General features: G+C 57.8%; 2 protein-coding genes across 3 annotated transcripts; one reads left to right on the top strand and one right to left on the bottom strand.

Annotated features, from left to right (window-relative positions):
• Positions 1–311: 311 nt before the first annotated feature.
• Positions 312–6516, bottom strand: DUSP11 (dual specificity phosphatase 11). 2 transcript variants are annotated; one of them, XM_074808289.1, is made up of 10 exons: positions 6437–6510; positions 6038–6113; positions 4932–5063; positions 4220–4343; positions 3614–3674; positions 3184–3230; positions 2637–2712; positions 2218–2346; positions 1748–1792; positions 312–698 (listed from the first exon to the last, which is right to left on the bottom strand). In XM_074808289.1, exons 1-10 carry the CDS (start codon positions 6469–6471, stop codon positions 434–436), a joined length of 990 nt encoding a protein of 329 aa, XP_074664390.1. In that variant the 5' UTR covers positions 6472–6510; the 3' UTR covers positions 312–433. The 2 variants fall into 2 exon arrangements, with proteins under 2 accessions (XP_074664390.1, XP_074664391.1); XM_074808290.1 differs by lacking the exon at positions 1748–1792 and having other exon boundaries at positions 6437–6516.
• Positions 6517–8874: 2358 nt separating this feature from the next.
• LOC141916056 (prominin-2-like) lies at positions 8875–15941 on the top strand. The gene is given in 24 exon segments (XM_074808135.1): positions 8875–9173; positions 9176–9479; positions 9706–9755; positions 9863–10065; positions 10186–10306; positions 10501–10564; positions 10650–10739; positions 10845–11044; positions 11134–11208; positions 11296–11359; positions 11474–11633; positions 11761–11913; positions 12265–12388; positions 13399–13490; positions 13576–13660; positions 13785–13931; positions 14050–14121; positions 14195–14287; positions 14397–14450; positions 14868–14948; positions 15143–15211; positions 15355–15444; positions 15662–15768; positions 15878–15941. Coding segments are annotated over 24 exon segments (2703 nt in total). The 5' UTR covers positions 8875–9032.
• The last annotated feature ends 534 nt before the right edge of the window (positions 15942–16475 follow it).

Genomic DNA, 16475 nt, shown 5'->3' with positions numbered 1-16475 from the left:
TAGCAAAAGTGGGTGAAAAGAAAAAAAAAATCATCTAGTTTCAGGCCGAGTCCCATTTCTTGTTATGTACTGAGGAAATCAAGGAAAAGCCCTTTTTGTGGAAGGTTAAAGGGATGCTCCTGAGGATGCTTCTTTAGGATTATTCCAGCTCCGTTTAGGTCCATGGTTATTCCCTCAAGGTGCTTCACTCCGGTACGATGTAGGATTAAAAAAAATTTCTGTGAGATTTGTAAAAGTACCAGAGGGGTGGGGAAGAAAAAAACTAAAAAAAAAAACAACACAACCCAAACAAACAAACAATCCCGAAAGAGTTGTGTTAAGATTAAGAACACCTGCATTTGCAGTTCCTGACCGCTCGTGGAGGTTACAGCAGGAGCAGACCCATCCCAGCGCTCCGCAGCCCCGGACGGGCTGTTGTGGCGTTCAACGTTCCCTACGCCATCACAACAGGTTTCCTACGCCGGCGCCTGCGTTTCCTGGCTGCTGGTGTTTCCTGGGGTGCGCAGAGGTGGGTGCTCTGGGAAGGAAAGCACAGTCCATTGCGCCGCTCGTTAGCGGGCAACGCCACCTGACAGTTCCTGGCTGCCAAACTGCACGGCTGCCTTTGCTCTGCCACCCCGTGCCTGCGTGTCAGCTCCTGGTGGTGTGCCTGCGCCCTGGCGCCTCGCCTGCCGTTCTTCTTGGTGCTGCCAGAGTTTCTGGAAGAAAAGTCAGAAGTCAGTACCAGGAGAATCACAGCCCTGTTCAGTCTCTCTGTATGTGGAGCCTGAAAGGGCTGGTAGTGAATCAATCCCCTTGGCCCCTCTGGCTTTACCCAGTCCCTTCTGCTTCAGCCTCAACAATGTGACACCCAGGAAGAATGCCCAGCTAGCAGCTTATTTCCTAGATGTTGATTCTTAGAGTAAGGGAAGTTTTCAAAAGGAAATGTTTTGCTGGCTGAACAGGAGCCAGCAGTGTGGCCGGGTGGCCAAGAAGGCCAATGGCATCCTGGCTTGTATCAGCAATAGCGTGGCCAGCAGGGACAGGGAAGGGATCTGACCCCTGTGCTCGGCACTGGTGAGGCCGCCCCTCGATGAGTGGGTTCAGTTTTGGGCCCCTCACTCCAAAAACGCCCTTGAATGACTCGAGCGTGTCCAGAGAAGGGCAACGGAGCTGGTGCAGGGTCTGGAGCACAGGTCTGATGGGGAGCGGCTGAGGGAACTGGGGGGGTTTAGTCTGGAGAAGAGGAGGCTGAGGGGAGACCTCCTGGCCCTCTACAACTCCCTGAAAGGAGGGTGCAGAGAGGGGGGATGAGTCTCTTGAGCCAAGGAACCAGCGCCAGGACAAGAGGGAATGGCCTCAAGCTGCGCCAGGGCAGGGTCAGACTGGCTCTTAGGAAGGATTTCTTTGCAGAAGGGGCTGTTGGGTGTTGGAATGGGCTGCCCAGGGCAGCGGGCGAGTCCCCATCCCTGGAGGGGTTGAAGAGTCGGGTTGAGCCAGCGCTGAGGGATCTGGTGGAGTTGGGAACAGTCAGTGTGAGGTTCATGGTTGGACTGGAGGAGCTTCAAGGGCTTTTTCAACCTTGATGAATCTGTGATTCTGTATGCCCCTGAAGAGAGGCTGAACGAGCCACTGCTCTGCCAGAAGCAGGCACAGGCTACCACGCATCTACTCCTGAGATGGTTCTGGAGCTCCCCCATAGCTGGGAGCTGCCAGAGATCATCACCCATCTAGGATGTGTGCTCCAGGTCAAGAGGAAGCTCTTTACCTGCATTCACTGTTCCCCTGCCAGCCCTGCTGAGACGGGAGGAGCCTAGGAACAGAAAGAGTTACCGCTTCACTCTCAGGAAGAGCTGCCTCACTTGGCACCTGATTCAAAATCCTCCTGCCCCTGAAACCTCTTAGCCAGTTTGAGAACATTTCAGCCCCGCTGGGAACTAGCACCAACACTGTCAGTTATGTTATTCCCCATCTACAAGCACAAGTATGTTATTCAGAGGCAGAGAGCTTTGCTGCTATAGACACAAGGAACACTTCAATGCCGGTATGTGGGCTCTAGACAAGTTTCAGGGAGGTTTTTTTCCCCACTACAGAACTGGCAAGGCAATGGGCACTCCCTTGTGTGAGTTGCAGCTTGTAAAAATCCAAGTTTATGTTTCTTAAAATTAAGAAAGGAGCTGTTTTTGTTCCATCTGCTCACCTGTACAGCATGCACAGAGGCAAAAAGCAAAACCCTACCTGGGCACCGCTAAGGGGGCTTGGTTCGAATGATGCGGGTGATGTTTGACCATCTGCTTTTTAGTGTTTGGGGTAGCACCAGCTTTTTCTTTGAAGGGGTCTGAGCTCAAATTCTTTAGTCCACAGTTCCTGAAAAAGAATTCTGTGTCTTGCCACGTGTCCACAAACCATTCACCAAGTGATCTCAATGGCTTTTTTACACTTAAAACCCCCACCCCTTTGCATCACTGCTGCCCAAAAAAAGGAAGGGCAGCAGGCCTGCGGAGATCTTTAAACCCAGGTCTTCCAACTGCCCACCTTCCTCCTTACCCACTGGCCCACTCTACCTCCCTTCCTAGGAGCATCACGTTTAAAGTCCGTTGCTTGACAGCAGCTCTTCCTGTGCATGTGCACTCACATATGCACACAAAAAGACTTACTTTTTTACAGATCTCTTCCGAAGATCTTGGATATAGTTGGTTCTCTCTATAGGATGCCCTCGAGCCCTGTTGAACACTGGAGAGAGACAGGTCTGAGTTACAACAACGCCCTGTACAAGTCACCTTGGGGGCTGCAGAGAACTTAAAACCCTTCAGAAGGATTTTAACCCCTTCAACCAGTACTTCCACACTCAGGTCACGTAGGGTGATTCCACTCAGCGTACTGCCCTTCACACCACAGCCCCTGACAAGGCAGACACACAGGCAGAGCCGCAGCACAGCACTATCTGATCTGCACTTAGTGCTCCCCACATTCACTCAACCCTCATTAGCTCCACAATCAGGCCATAAACTTAATTTCTTCTTTCCAATTACCTCAAAGAACCCCCAACCTCCCCTCCTCCACTCCCATTCCACGTGACAGGAAAACACACACACACAACTAAAAGAGTTACCTCCCTGGAGGTACCCCAAATCTTTTGACCATCTAAAACCACAAGCCCATGATAAACATTTTGCATCCAAACAAGAACATACACATACGTACACTCTATTGCAGTATTTGGCTCCATGCCTTCAACATCAATCAGGTACCTAAACAGATAAGCAAGAAAGCTCTAATTATACAATTATCCATGGAAACACTGACAGGTTAGTGACAATTCAAGAAGAAAGAGTAACTGGGAAGTTTTCAGTGCTTCTATTTATACGCTAGAATGGAGTATCAGCATTTGGTCTGCTGAAATTGGGGATAAGAAGTATCCCCTAGCAACAACCTTCTCAAAGCTGAAAAGCTTTAAATCCTCGCAAGTCTGGGATTACGCAGATCACTTGACTCTTGTTTCACTGGTGCAACACTATTTCCTCCTGGAGTTACAAGAAGCTGGTGACAATGCTCTGCACAAGTCATCGTTGGGGCTGCAGAGCACTTAAACCCTTCAGAAGGATTTTAACTCAGTTTCCTAAGGACAACTCACCTACAAACCAGGTAGCCAGTTCTGTTCAAGCCATGCGTGCAATGAACTCCGATGAGTTTATCTGCAACACACGACAATCAGGTTATATTTAAGTGCTCTTTCTCCAAAATCCCACCAGAACAAGTCCATTTGCATTCACCCTCCAACAGCATCACCAGTGTGAATCAACAGAAATGACCATGCAACAACAACACCGTATTTATGTCTAATTAGCACCACCGATTCAGCTCATTAACTTGTTTAAGTCTGTGAGCTCATCTGTGTGGTCACACAGCTCACTGCAGGGAAGATGTATTTAAAAGCTCCACAAATGGGATCTCACATTTCCCGAGCACTAACAGCTCACTGCTTACACCGCTACCAAAATGCGATCAGTTTTTACAGCCAGTCTAGAGATGGAGTCTCAAACTCAATTAAAGTTTGACTTACCACCAAATTATCAGAGTCACCATGAATTCCTTTAGCATAACAAACTGATCTTATTGCCTTGACATTCACATGCCAAGAGAAGGAAAAGAAATTCACGCTGTTCATTAAGACATCACTAGTCTCCAAGTCTGCAGTACCCTTCCCAACAGCAGCAACATAAGGGAAATCCACACTTACCGTTATCTTTGTTGTCTCTCAAAAACTTTTTTACAATGCATTTGAATTGAAAAATGGTGTGCCTGTTTGGTATTTCATGTCCCATTGTCAAGATCTTGGAGTAACAGAGTGTGTCTGGGAGCTCCTACAAGAAAGGAAGTCAGTAATTTCCAGAAAAAGCACAAGGATTCTTATCAATTAGAGAACCATAATCCAGATGAGTCAAACTTTTCAACTAAGCCCAAAAGAGCAGCAACACAGTTTTAGGCAAGAAAACTTCTGCTTCAGTCCCCTGACATAGTACCAATATTCCAGAGCAGCCTATTGGCATTTTTATTTCTCATGCCTTTGCTCTTTCCTCCTTGGGGAAGATGAAGCACACGCAGAGCCTGGAACACCTTTCTAAGCAATTACCACACATTTGATACCACAAGCCAAAGCTGGCTGTAATAAGCTTTAGACTCAGTAGAGTCTAAAGGGTATCCCAAAACTTATGCTGGTTGGTACAAAGAGGATCTGCACAATGAGGGGTTGAAGACCCCAGGCCTGTACTCAATCAAGGACAAAGACCCCATCCCGACAGGTCTGCAATGCTTCACGTCACCCCTCTGCCAAAGGATGTGAGGGTCTCACACCCTTTAAAGTTATCTACTTGCAAGAAACATCTGTCACTTGATCAGCAATCAAGGCTTACACAGAGCTTAATTTCCCTGACAGTAAAACCGAGACTAACCTCTGGCCTGTAGTAGCGAGTTGTATATGTCAGGTCAATGATCAGCCCCAGTTCTTCCTTCTGCTCTTTGATTTTCTTGATGAGGTCACAAGGGGAAAATCTCTCCTCTGGATGAAGCTTCTGATCAAAGCTCTGAGGAGACGTAATATTTAAGAGAAGACATTAAACTCAAGTGCATTGTGACTGGCGGGAAGAAGTTCATGCTCCAAAACCTCCCAAAAGTCATCCCTTAAACTAGACACAGGCAACAAGGAAAGGCAGACGTGGACTGACACACAAATTACACCGAGCCAAATCAGAATGCGCTCAGGCAGTCAGTGTTTTGGGACTGTTCAGCTGAGGGTTTCCAGCAGTGCCTGAAGACTTCATACTGTGGCAGAACAGTGCAGTGTGACAAACATGCCCAGGAACTGAACCTTTCCTTTGGTGAAAACTATAAAATAGGCTTGCAGCTCAAATGGAGGTGAGCAAACAGCACTGCTCTCCATCATGAGCTCTGCAACCCCCACAGATGTGACCCACAAGTGTCTGTTTGAGGTGTAACTGCTGTGCTGAAACCGCTCCAGAGTGGAGCTCACCCCAGCACCCAGTTGTGTGCCTCCAGGTACAGCCGGGTGGGCAGCTTGTGCACCAGTGGCACTGTCACACCAACCCCTCACAGACTCTGCTCCCGAAACTCAGCTTTGGCACCATGTTCATCGGGCTGCACAGCCTCCGGGCACCTGGCAGTGCTGGGGGGGCTGCCCACAGTGTCCCTCCTGTCCTAGCAGGGCTGGCCTGGACAGACCTCCTTGTATCCAGGATACCTGGGCGGTGCTGCCGGCACCGAGAAAGGTGCCAAGGACCCCCAGAAGCCATCCCTGGCCACCTCCATGGTGTGAAGGCCACTGTCCCATCACATGCTCTGACTGTACAAACAGCAACAATCACACTGTGCTTCTCTCTCCCCCGAGTTATAACCCACTTACCAAAAATAAACAACAAAATGACCTACTGACACCTTCTCATTTTTTGGAAGGAACTCACTCACTGATCCTTTGCAAAGTGATGCTTTCCCACAGCCACTTTCCACCCCAAACGGGCCCACAGCGTCGGCGGGCACTTACCTTCTTCAGGGGAACCTTGAAGGCGATGAAGCGGGTGCCCGGCATCCTCCTGCCCAGCGGGACGTAGTCGGTCCACCTAGACCCCGCCGCACGGAGGCGTTAAACCGCTGACCCGGGGATCCGGCCCCGTGCTTCCCTCGGTCCGGGGACCCTCACACCCCCCAACCCGCGACGCCCCCCGAGCTTTAAGTTACGGCTCCCCGCTGCCCGGGGGCTATGGTGCGTTACACGCGATGCGCCACGCAGAACCGCCGCTGCCAGGGCCCGGCCGGGCCGCGGAACTCCCGGCAGCACCGGGCCGCGCGCCCCCACAGCGCCCCGGAGCACCCCCCGGGAAGTGCCGGACCGGGAGGAAGCTCCAGATCTGCGTGGGGAAGAAGCCGGGAGAAACACACTCACCGCTCCGGTACGCGGGACGCCTTCCTGCCCACCATGATGGCGACGGCGCCAGCACCCGGCGGCACAAACGTCACTTCCGCTTCCGCTGTCGTGACCCCGCGCGGCCGCCGTCCGCGCCAGCGACACCGGGCTGCGGCCACGCCCCCTCCCGTGAGGCCACGCCTCCTTCCGCGAGGCCACGCCCCGTGCCCGGTAGCGTGTGGCGCTGTGGCGCCCCCTAGCGGTGATGAGTGGGAACAACAGCCCCGGAACCGGCCCCGCCATCACCGGCCCGGGACCAGTCCCCTGCCCATACCAGTCCCCTCCCCAGTACCAGTACAAGCATCACCGACCCAGTACCAGTCCCCTTCCCAATACCAGTCCACTTCCCAGTTCCAGTCCCCTCCCCAGTACCAGTCCCCTGCCCAGTACCAGTATGAGCATCACCGGCCCAGTACCAGTACGAGCATCACTAGCCCAGCACCAACATCACTGTCCCACTACCAGTCACCTTCCCAGTACCAGTATGAGCACCACTGGCCCAGCACCAGCATCACCATCCCAGTACCAGTCCCCTTCCCAGTACCAGTCACCTTCCAGTACCAGTATGAGCATCACTGTCCCAGTACCAGTACAAGCATCACCGGCCCAGCACCAACATCACTGTCCCACTACCAGTCACCTTCCCAGTACCAGTATGAGCATCACTGGCCCAGCACCCGCACCCTGTTTTACCCCAGGACTGACATCCCCACCCTGCACCAGCATCCCGGACTTGGTACCAGCATCCTCAGCAGGGCCATTCCCACCCCGTGCTGGTGCTGGCACTCCCAGTACCAGCATCCCCTAACCCATCCCCAGCACCATCACCTGCAGTACCAGCATCCCCCACCCCACCAGGAGCAACCCCCACAAGCATCACCTGGGGACCCCCACAAAGGGCCACCTCATGGTCTCTCCATCATGGCGGCCACACAGTACTGGTACAGTTCAACTGCAGCTGGGAGGAGCCTCTCGGGGCAGAAAAAGGGAGGACAAAAACAGAATCCCAGAATCATCTGGGTTGGAAAAGCCCTTGAAGCTCCTCCAGCCCCACCATGAACCTCACCCTGACCGTTCCCAACTCCACCAGATCCCTCAGCGCTGGCTCAACCCGACTCTTCAACCCCTCCAGGGATGGGGACTCCCCCCCTGCCCTGGGCAGCCCATTCCAACGCCCAACAGCCCCTTCTGCAAAGAAATCCTTCCTAAGAGCCAGTCTGACCCTGCCCTGGCGCAGCTTGAGGCCATTCCCTCTTGTCCTGGTGCTGGTTCCTTGGCTCAAGAGACTCCTCCCCCCTCTCTGCACCCTCCTTTCAGGTAGTTGGAGAGGGCCATGAGCTCTCCCCTCAGCCTCCTCTTCCCCAGACTAAACAACCCCAAAAGTACCCCAACGCCCCCCACATTGGGGCAGAACAGGGCAGCAAGCGTGTGTCAGCGTTGCAGGGTCACCAGTGCCAGCCCCATCCCTTCCCTTTGTTCACAAAAATCACCTCCCCGCCCCAAAATCATCGTTGGGATGGGAAATCGTTGGCATGAGAAACCATCATGGGGATGGGAAATCATCACCGCTATCACCATCACCACCCCAGTGCCAGTGCAGGCAGTCGGGGTGCCTTTGCCATGCGCAGATACATATACATATATATATATAAAAAAATATGTACTGTGCATATAATCATTCTCCACACTCCACGCTTTCCTGGCCCTGGGAGTTTTGTCCCAGGATGGGGACTCAGCCAAGCCAGGGCAGGATTTTCCAGTCCGCGGCATCTCATTCCCGAGAGGGTGGTGGGGAGCAGCACCCTGTGCCCAGCCTGGAAAGAAGCTGCCAGCATCTCCAGCTGGGAGAAAAGCCCCTTTTCCACAGGGAGGAAAACCACAAGGATTAGCATCAACGCCGGGAGGACGGAGGCGTCGGCAGCCGGTGGCAGGGAAGGGCCGGCTCGACTCGCCCGGCCGAGGAGGGGTCCCAGCTCTTGGGGTGCCCCGCAGCCATTTAGGCACACGGGGGCTGTTCCCCCCACGCCAGGGAAATCAGATTGAACCTCCCTCATTTCCAGTCAACCCTGTAATTAGCGCTTTGCCCATGCTGGCAAGCAGGATCCGGCCCTGGGAAGGAGTTGTGGCTGCCTCAGGGTGTGAGGCAGGGACCGGCTGAGCTTGGAAAACTCATCTCACACCTGGCTGGCAAGCAGGCATCGCTAGCCGGGGCTTGTCGTCCCTCTCCATGTGTCCCCCCTGGTTTCCTTTCTCCTTCCCAGCCCATTGCTACCCCGAGTCTCCGGACGCTTTTGCAAAGTGCGATCCTGCCCTGTGGGGACCCCGGCTGCAGGCGTGGATCCACCCGCAAGGGCTTTTCCACCCCCCAAGTGATGCCCAAATCCCAGATCCCTCCTTCCACGGTGGCTGTGGTGGGGACGAGCACCCTCCAGCCTGAGGACAGGGGGTTCACCACCACCAGACCCTCTCCCCAGAGCTCGGGGGTGGCTTTGCCACCCGTTTTGGGAATGGCCTTGACTGTGGGGATCCCGCAGCAGTGACTCAGGGATGCCGGGGGTTGCGAAACAGGCCTGGGATGGTTTGGGAGACGCCTCCACGCAGCCCCGCCAAGCCCAGCTGCCCCGGGGAGCCCGTCGGGGGAACAAGCCACGGCAGCGTCTGGGCTTTGCGCGGCGGCCGACCCGTCAGGCAGGTTTCCCGGAGCAGCGAGCCGAGCCGGAGAGAGATCCATCCTGGGCCGGGCATGATCCTCCGCCTGCTCGCAGGCTGACGGAGCCCCCCGGCTCTCTCCTCGCCGCCGAAGCCATGCGGGCAGCTGGGTTGCTGCTGGCTTGGGCACTGCTGTGTCCTGCTGGCACCCAGCAATGCCACCTCACCAGCCCCAGCGGAGTCCTCCGCTTCACCGACACGCACGCCGAGATTCGGGTGCCGGCGCTGCACCGGGTACCCAGCTCGCTCGATCCCCTCTATGGCCTCGTTCGGCACTGCCTGGACCTCATCCAGCAAAACCCCCTGCCCACAGGTGAGCCCCGAGTTGGGGAGCTGGCACCCCATTGCCATGGGCGCCGGGACTCCCAGGGTTTTGTGATACCTGGAGCTGGCTGCAATCCCCGTGTCCGGAGCTGCTCCAGGGGTCTGAGCCACTTCTCGGAGAGGGATGCTGCCTCTGTCGTGGCCCGGCTGCCTGGGGAGGGCTGGGGGTGCATTGGGTGGGACTTTTTTTACTGGTGCCGTGGTTTCTTTTGCAGAGCTGCTCAGGGCAGCCCTGAATGACCCCGGCTCAGTGCGGACATTGCAGGTGAGCCGGGACGTGGGGTGGGGGGATCCCACGGGGACGACACCCACCCAAGACAGGGCACCCCAAGCTGGGTGCATTGGTGCCGACTGGGGTCTCCTGTCACACAGGTGGTGCAGTATGAGCTGGGCTATGTCGTCTGTGCCGCGGTGGCTCTGCTCTTCACCGTGGCTGTGCCAGTGGCCGGGATGTGCTTCTGCTACTGCCGGAGCCGCCGGCAGTGCGGGGGCCGCCTGCGTGCCCACCGGCGCTCGCTGGGCTGCCGCCGCCACTGCCTGCTGGCCTGCCTCTCCCTCACCTCCCTCGTCATCCTGTGAGTCCCCCAAAGCACCCCACGAACCAGCCCCCTCACCCCGGGTTGGGGGGAACTGTGTCCTATGGGGTCTGGAGTCTCTGCCGGGCAGCCCCGTCACTGCCTCCTTGTCCCCGGCAGGATCAGTGTCATCTGCGCCTTCGTCACCAGCCAGCGGGTGAAGGGGCAGATGGAGCCAGGGCTGGGGGCTGTGCCGGCCACCCTGCGCACGCTGCGGCAGCACATCACCAATGTCCCCCAGGTGGGTTCCCGAGCGGCCTCCCCCCTGCTGTGGGGTGCAGCCCAAGGATGGCAGTGTTTCCCTTACAGAATAGTTTGGGAGGCGAGAAGAGGTGGCGTGGCTGCATTAAAAATGTATTTTGAATGGCAACGTGGGGCTTCCTCCCCTCCTGGTGGCTGCTGCCCCCGGCTGACTGGCTCCTCTCTCCCTGGCAGGGGGTGCAGATGGTGGTAGACCAGTTCGAGGTGCCCCGACAGCAGATAATCTCCGACCTGGGTGGTAAGCGCTGCGCCGGGCACTGGCGGGCACTGTCCTGAGCTTCCCACCAGGATGCGATGCTGACAGGGTGCCCGATGCCTTGCAGGGCTCAGCCGGAGCGTGGGACTCTCCATCCACGAGCAGCTGAAGGCGATGACCTACGCGGCGCTGGCAGACCTGCAGGACAGGGCTGGAGGTACGGCCGAGCACGGCTCTCCCCAGGGCCGGTATTGAAGCCTCGCCCTAGAGCTGGGGTGGCCAAGCGGAGCAGCATGAACTAGCCCTGGGCTTTCTCTTTAAGACCTACAGACCTCGCTGCACCATTTACAGATTCTCGACAAGACGGTGCGGGCGCTGGCGGCGGCGCGGGCTGAGCTGGAGCCGGCGCTGCGGGAACGGCGTCGGCGCGTGGTCGCGCTGCTGGACGACCCGCGCTGCACCTCCTGCGCCAGCGTCCTGGGCAGGGCACAGAGCCTGGAGCTGGGCGCCGACTACAGCAAGGTGGGACGGGGTGCTGGTACCCCCCCATCACCACCAGCCCCCCTCCTCCGGCAGCCCTGAGGCTCACATGTTGCTTCTTTCACTCCAAGGTGCCGTCGGTGGAGAAGGTGTTGAAGGCGCTGGCCGGTCTGCCCCGAAGTGACTTTGCAGAGATGATTCGTCAGGTTGGGGGGGTCAGGGCGCAGTGTGGGGGGTCTGGAGCCTGTGGGCAGCCCCAGCCAAGCTGCTCAGCACCCCCTCTTTCCTCGCAGGGCAATGGCACCTTCAACTCCATCCCGGAGCTGGCCGTGGAGAGGATGGCGCAGGTCATCCAGGGTGAGTGGGATGGCCGGACCGAGCGGGGACACCCTCCGTGGGATGGTGGAGTTTGGGGACATAGGGTGGGACACGGGGACCATCCACCCCTCCAGCATGGCCTTGACCCCGCAGATCTGCGGGACGAGATGGCCCGCATGACAGAGAAGGTGCAGTCCATCGCCGACAGCTTCCCCCTCCCCGACTACACCCAGCCCGTCAGCGAAGCCCTGGTGAAGGCGGAGGACAGGAGCCAGCCGTACCTCCGGGAGGTGGAGCGCTTCGAGCACTACAGGTGACGCCGGGGAGCATGAAGGGGTGCAGGGAGTGTGGCAGAGATGGGTGCTGAGCCCCCACCCCGAGCCCCAGCTGGTGTATCGGCCCCATATCTCGAGGCTGTGCCCTGCTGCTCTTTCCTCCAGGTGGATTGCGGGCACCGTGCTGTGCTCCATCATCCTCCTCATCCTCACCTGCAACGTAACAGGGATGGCCCTGGGGGCGTATGGGCTCTCCAAGCGGGAAGACCCGAGCGACTATGAGCGCCGAGGAGAAGCTGGCGCCAAGTTTCTCCTGGTGTAAGCATCTCTCCGGGTGCTGGGGGGGCTGTTGCCATACCCCACCCCCCAAAAAACAGAGGGGCAAAGGCAAGGGAGGGACCGGGAGCCAGCTGAACGGAAAGGCTTTTGAAGCCGCCGCCTGCGCCGGCGGGTTTGGGAGAAGCTGCTCCTCCCTGGGAGCTGGCAGCTCCTTCACCCTGGCCCCGCTGCCTGGCACACCCCACTCCCACAGGCCCTTCCCAGGCAGGCCGGCGTGCCCGGGCGCAGGAGGGAGCCGCGGGGCTGCAGCCGGCCAGGCAGGTCCCCACAAGCCTTTCTGCCCGCTCGGGTCTGCAAAGCCACCACTGACACCTCCTCTCTCTCTTTCAGCGGTGTGGGCCTGGCTTTCCTGTTCTCATGGCTCCTCATCCTCTTGGTTTTCGCCACCTTCCTGGTTGGGGGCAACATCCAGACACTGGTTTGCAGGAATTGGGTCAATCAGGAGATTTATAAGGTGGGTGGCCATGCATCCACCCATTGCCCCATAAATCTCTGCTTGCATGCACCATGTGTCCAAATGCCTTGTGTCCTCCCCCTAAGCCCATCCAGAAAGGCCCCATCCTGTACCAGAAGATTAAGTTTAGGATGAGGTCCTTAGATTTGCATCATCAGCAGTGAATTGTCCTTGCACTGTTAATTCTTCTCCTCTGCTCCACTCGTGAGATGCCCCTGCAGTGCTGGGTCCAGCTCTGGGGGCACCAACATCAGAAGGACACGGACCTGCTCGAGCGGGGCCAGAGGAGGCCACGGAGATGCTCGGGGGGCTGGAGCACCCCCCTGTGAGGACAGGCTGAGAGAGTTGGGGGGGTTCAGCTGGAGAAGAGAAGGCTCCAGGGAGAGCTTAGAGCGGCCTCCCGGGGCTTAAAGGGGCTACAGAAAAGGGGGGAGGGACTCTTGATCAGGGGGGTAGGGATAGGATGAGGGGTAACGGGTTTAAACTGGAAGAGGGGAGATTTAGATGAGATCTAAGGAAGAAATTCTTCCCTGTGAGGGTGGGGAGGCCCTGGCACAGGTTGCCCAGAGAAGCTGTGGCTGCCCCCTCCCTGGAAGGGTTCAGGGCCAGGTTGGACGGGGCTTTGGGCAACCTGGGCTAGTGGAAGGTGTCCCTGCCCATGGTGGGGGGTTGGAACTAGATGGTCTGTAAGGTCCCTTCCAACCCAAACCATCCTGTGATTCTATGAATTCACTCAAGGCAACGATGCTCGTACCTGCAGGACCTCTGTCCTGACCCTGGGGACCCCTGGGGTGCTCGGGGCCAGTGGCATGTTGTGATGGGGCTGAGAGAGGGGTCAGGAATGAGATCAGGGCTCATCCCGTGGCCATGCACATGCAGGCAGGGCCCTGCATGGGGCTGTCCACTGCTTTCTCTCCAAACACCCCCGAGGAGGGCAGAGCACCCCCAAAATCATTGTTGGGAATGCCTGCACCTGATCCTGACCCTCTTTTTTGTTCCTTTTGGCACAGTTCATTGACACCCCTGGGAACCTGCCTCCATCCATGAACCTCACCCGCCAGCTCAACCTCAGGAGGGATTCCAACCTCAGCGCCGTGTACAGGTGGGTGCCGCGGGAGCCCGTCTCTGCCCCTGTACATCAGAGGGATAATTTGGGGTCACGCCACCCATGTCCCTTTGCCTTCCAGGGAGTGCAAGAGTGGTGCAGGGCTGTGGGAGGTGCTGCAGCTCAAGAGGTCCTACGACCTGGATGAGCATCTAAAAACCCCCAAGGTGAGGGCTGGCTGCAGCCAGAGCTTCTGGTAACGGTGTGAGGAAGCATGAGCTTTACTGGGGTTACTGGGACAGCAGTGCCTGGCCCCAGCCCCACAGCATCCCCCGTGTCTTGCACCCACAGTACACAGCTGATTTCCAAAAACGCCTGGGTGACTTCACGGCGCGCCTGGGTGACGTGCGGCTCCTCCGCAATGAGGGCAGGCAGGACCTGGAGACCTTCGCCCGCAGTGGCGTGGACGAGGTGGACTATAGGCGCTTCCAGGAGGAGGTGAGGGGATGCTTGTGGGGAGCTGGTCCCCGCTGCGGTGGGCAGGATGTGGCCCAGCCACTCCAGGGCCGGCTTCCAGGGCTGGTTTTGGTCAACCACCAACTCCATCTTCCCCCAGATGAAAAACCCCGTGGTGCAGACCAGCCTCTCTGGCTTGGCGAGAAGCCTCGAGGCGCTGCAGAAAATGCAGGTGAGCAGCAGGACAGGTGGTGGGGGCTGCTGTGTGCCCGTGGGAATGTCCTCACCCCACTGTCCCCCCACAGAGGAACAGCACAGTGGCAGAGCGGCTGGCCGCCGAGGCCCGGGCCCTGTGGCAGATGCAAAATTCCACAGTGCAATCGCAGGAGGCTTTGGTGGTGAGTCCGTGCCGGGCTGGTGGCTCGTGGTGCTGCTGGTGTTTGCCCAGGTGGCCCTGTGAAAGGGGCAACAGGGCTTTTGCACCCTTCTCATCTCCCTGTCCTGCAGGCAAAGCTGGGGGAAAGCGTCCAGTTCCTCTCCCGCTTGGCGCCGCACCTCCAGGTATTTGTGCAGTTTCTTCCAGCTCTGAAAAATATGTGGTGTGCTATGGGTCCTGCCTGCCAGTGCCCCAAAAATCCAGTTACAGGGTGATGGGAGAGCCCAGAAAAATGCCACACAGGGAGGACCGGTCTCCTTTAGTATTTAGATTTGCTGCTGTAAATTAGAAATCCCCCTGCAGCACTCACAGCATTTCAGCGTCCCCAGCAGAGCTGTCCCATGGTGTTTAATCTCACCTGCTCCCTGCAAGGCGGTTTCTCTGCTCGGGGCAGGTCCTCCTTTCCCTGCCCTCCAGCAATCAGACCCAATTCAAAGCTTGGCATGTGCACGGCGCTGCACGCCATGCTCCCAACATCCCTGGGGCACCCATCCTGCTGCTTGGGGCTCTAAGGATGCTCTGCCCTTCCCATCATTCCCCAGGAGCGGGTGAAGACAACACTGGCCACCACAGCCTCGGTGGAAGCCCGGCTACCTGTGCAAGCCCAGCAGATACTCCGGCAGGTGAGCCAAGGGGGCTACAAATTTCCCCACAACCAGCAAGAGAGAGAACAGAGCGCTGCAAGAGGGCAAGGGGCACCTGAAGCCTTCATCCCTCATTTCCAAGCCCAGCATTAGCCCAGAGCTGGTTGGAGTGGGGCTGGAGCTGTGCTGGGAAGCGCGGCACCTGCCCTCCATGCTGCCTTCCCTCTGCCCAGGAGATCGGCTGCTTCACGAGGAAGGAGCTGCGGTACTTCGCGCAGTACCTGAACTGGGTCGGGCAGACGGTAGGTGCTCGTCTTTGTGGGATTCTTTGGGGCCGGGAGCCCTCATGGATGCTGGGTGCAAGCCCCTCACTGAGCCGAGGCAGCAAGATGCATCCCCCGAAGCCAGGAGTGGGTTTATGCCTTGTCTCCACTTCTTGTTCCAGCTGAGGGAGGACGTGGCTTCGTGCCAGCCGCTCGCCACGGCCCTGGACAATGGGCGGGTGATCCTGTGCGACCGCATCGCTGACCCCTGGGTATGGATCCCATCCCTGTCCCTGCGCAGGGGTCTGGGGGGGACCTTCCTGGTGCAGCATCCCACCATCACGCAGCATGAATTCAGGGCCAAGAGCAGCCCTGACACCCCCACACCAGCAGGACCAGCCACCGCAAGGCTCCCCAAGCCCCTCCAGAGCCTGGGGGCTGCCTCTCCCCACGCAGCTCAGTGGGGATTCTCGTGCTCTCTCCTTGCAGAATGCTTTCTGGTTCAGTCTGGGATGCTGCACCTTTTTCCTTATCCCCAACATCATCTTTGCCGTCAGGCTCACCAAACACTTCCGCCCCATCCGCAACCGGCTCATGTAAGCGGCGGGCACGGGGTGGGCAGGTGGACTGCTGGGGTGGGAGGATGCAGGGAGGGGAGATGGGGGCTCTTCCACAACCCCCCAATGTTTTTTCCTTCTTCTGCAGCTCTACAGGTTCAGAGGAGACCTGTCCCTTCCACATCCCCCGTGTCACGGCACTCAAGCTCTAGGATGGGGGTCTGCAGGGTGCAACGGTGTGCCCTGCACCCCAGGAGCTCCCATCAAGCTTGTGCCCAAGCACTGCAGGACTCTGGGTCCCTCTGATGTCTTGCAGGGCTCTGGGTCCCTCCAACGTCTCTTCCTCAGTGTCCTTCAGGGTCTGAGCTTCCTTTCCAGGTGCGGGGCACACATCTCCATGTGCCATGGGGCTCTGGGTCCCTCTGATGTCTCTTCCTTGGCCACCTTCGGGGTCTGAGCAACCATCAGGGACGCTTCCGGAGCCTGGCTGATCCAGGGCACAGGGGAAGGTTCCCCGCAGCTCCCGCTAGCTGCTGGCATACCCCTCGCAGACCCCACAGCGAAGGACGCCTGTCTGCTGCCCCACGACGCTTCCCCACACTCGGAAACCCTGGGCAGTGGGCACATTAAAGTCCTCCCCAGCCAAACCGGCCACTGCCTGCTTTGTTTCATGGCCACCATCTACCCCCAGCAGTGCTACAGGCTTGGGGAGGAGTGGCTGGACCTGGGGGGTTGATTGCCAGCTG

This window comes from Strix aluco, chromosome 28 (genome assembly GCF_031877795.1).
Source record: "Strix aluco isolate bStrAlu1 chromosome 28, bStrAlu1.hap1, whole genome shotgun sequence".
NCBI classification, from domain to species: Eukaryota; Metazoa; Chordata; class Aves; order Strigiformes; family Strigidae; genus Strix; species Strix aluco.
The sequence above is the reverse complement of the archived record's forward strand: the minus strand, read 5'-3'. Positions and strand labels throughout refer to the sequence as shown.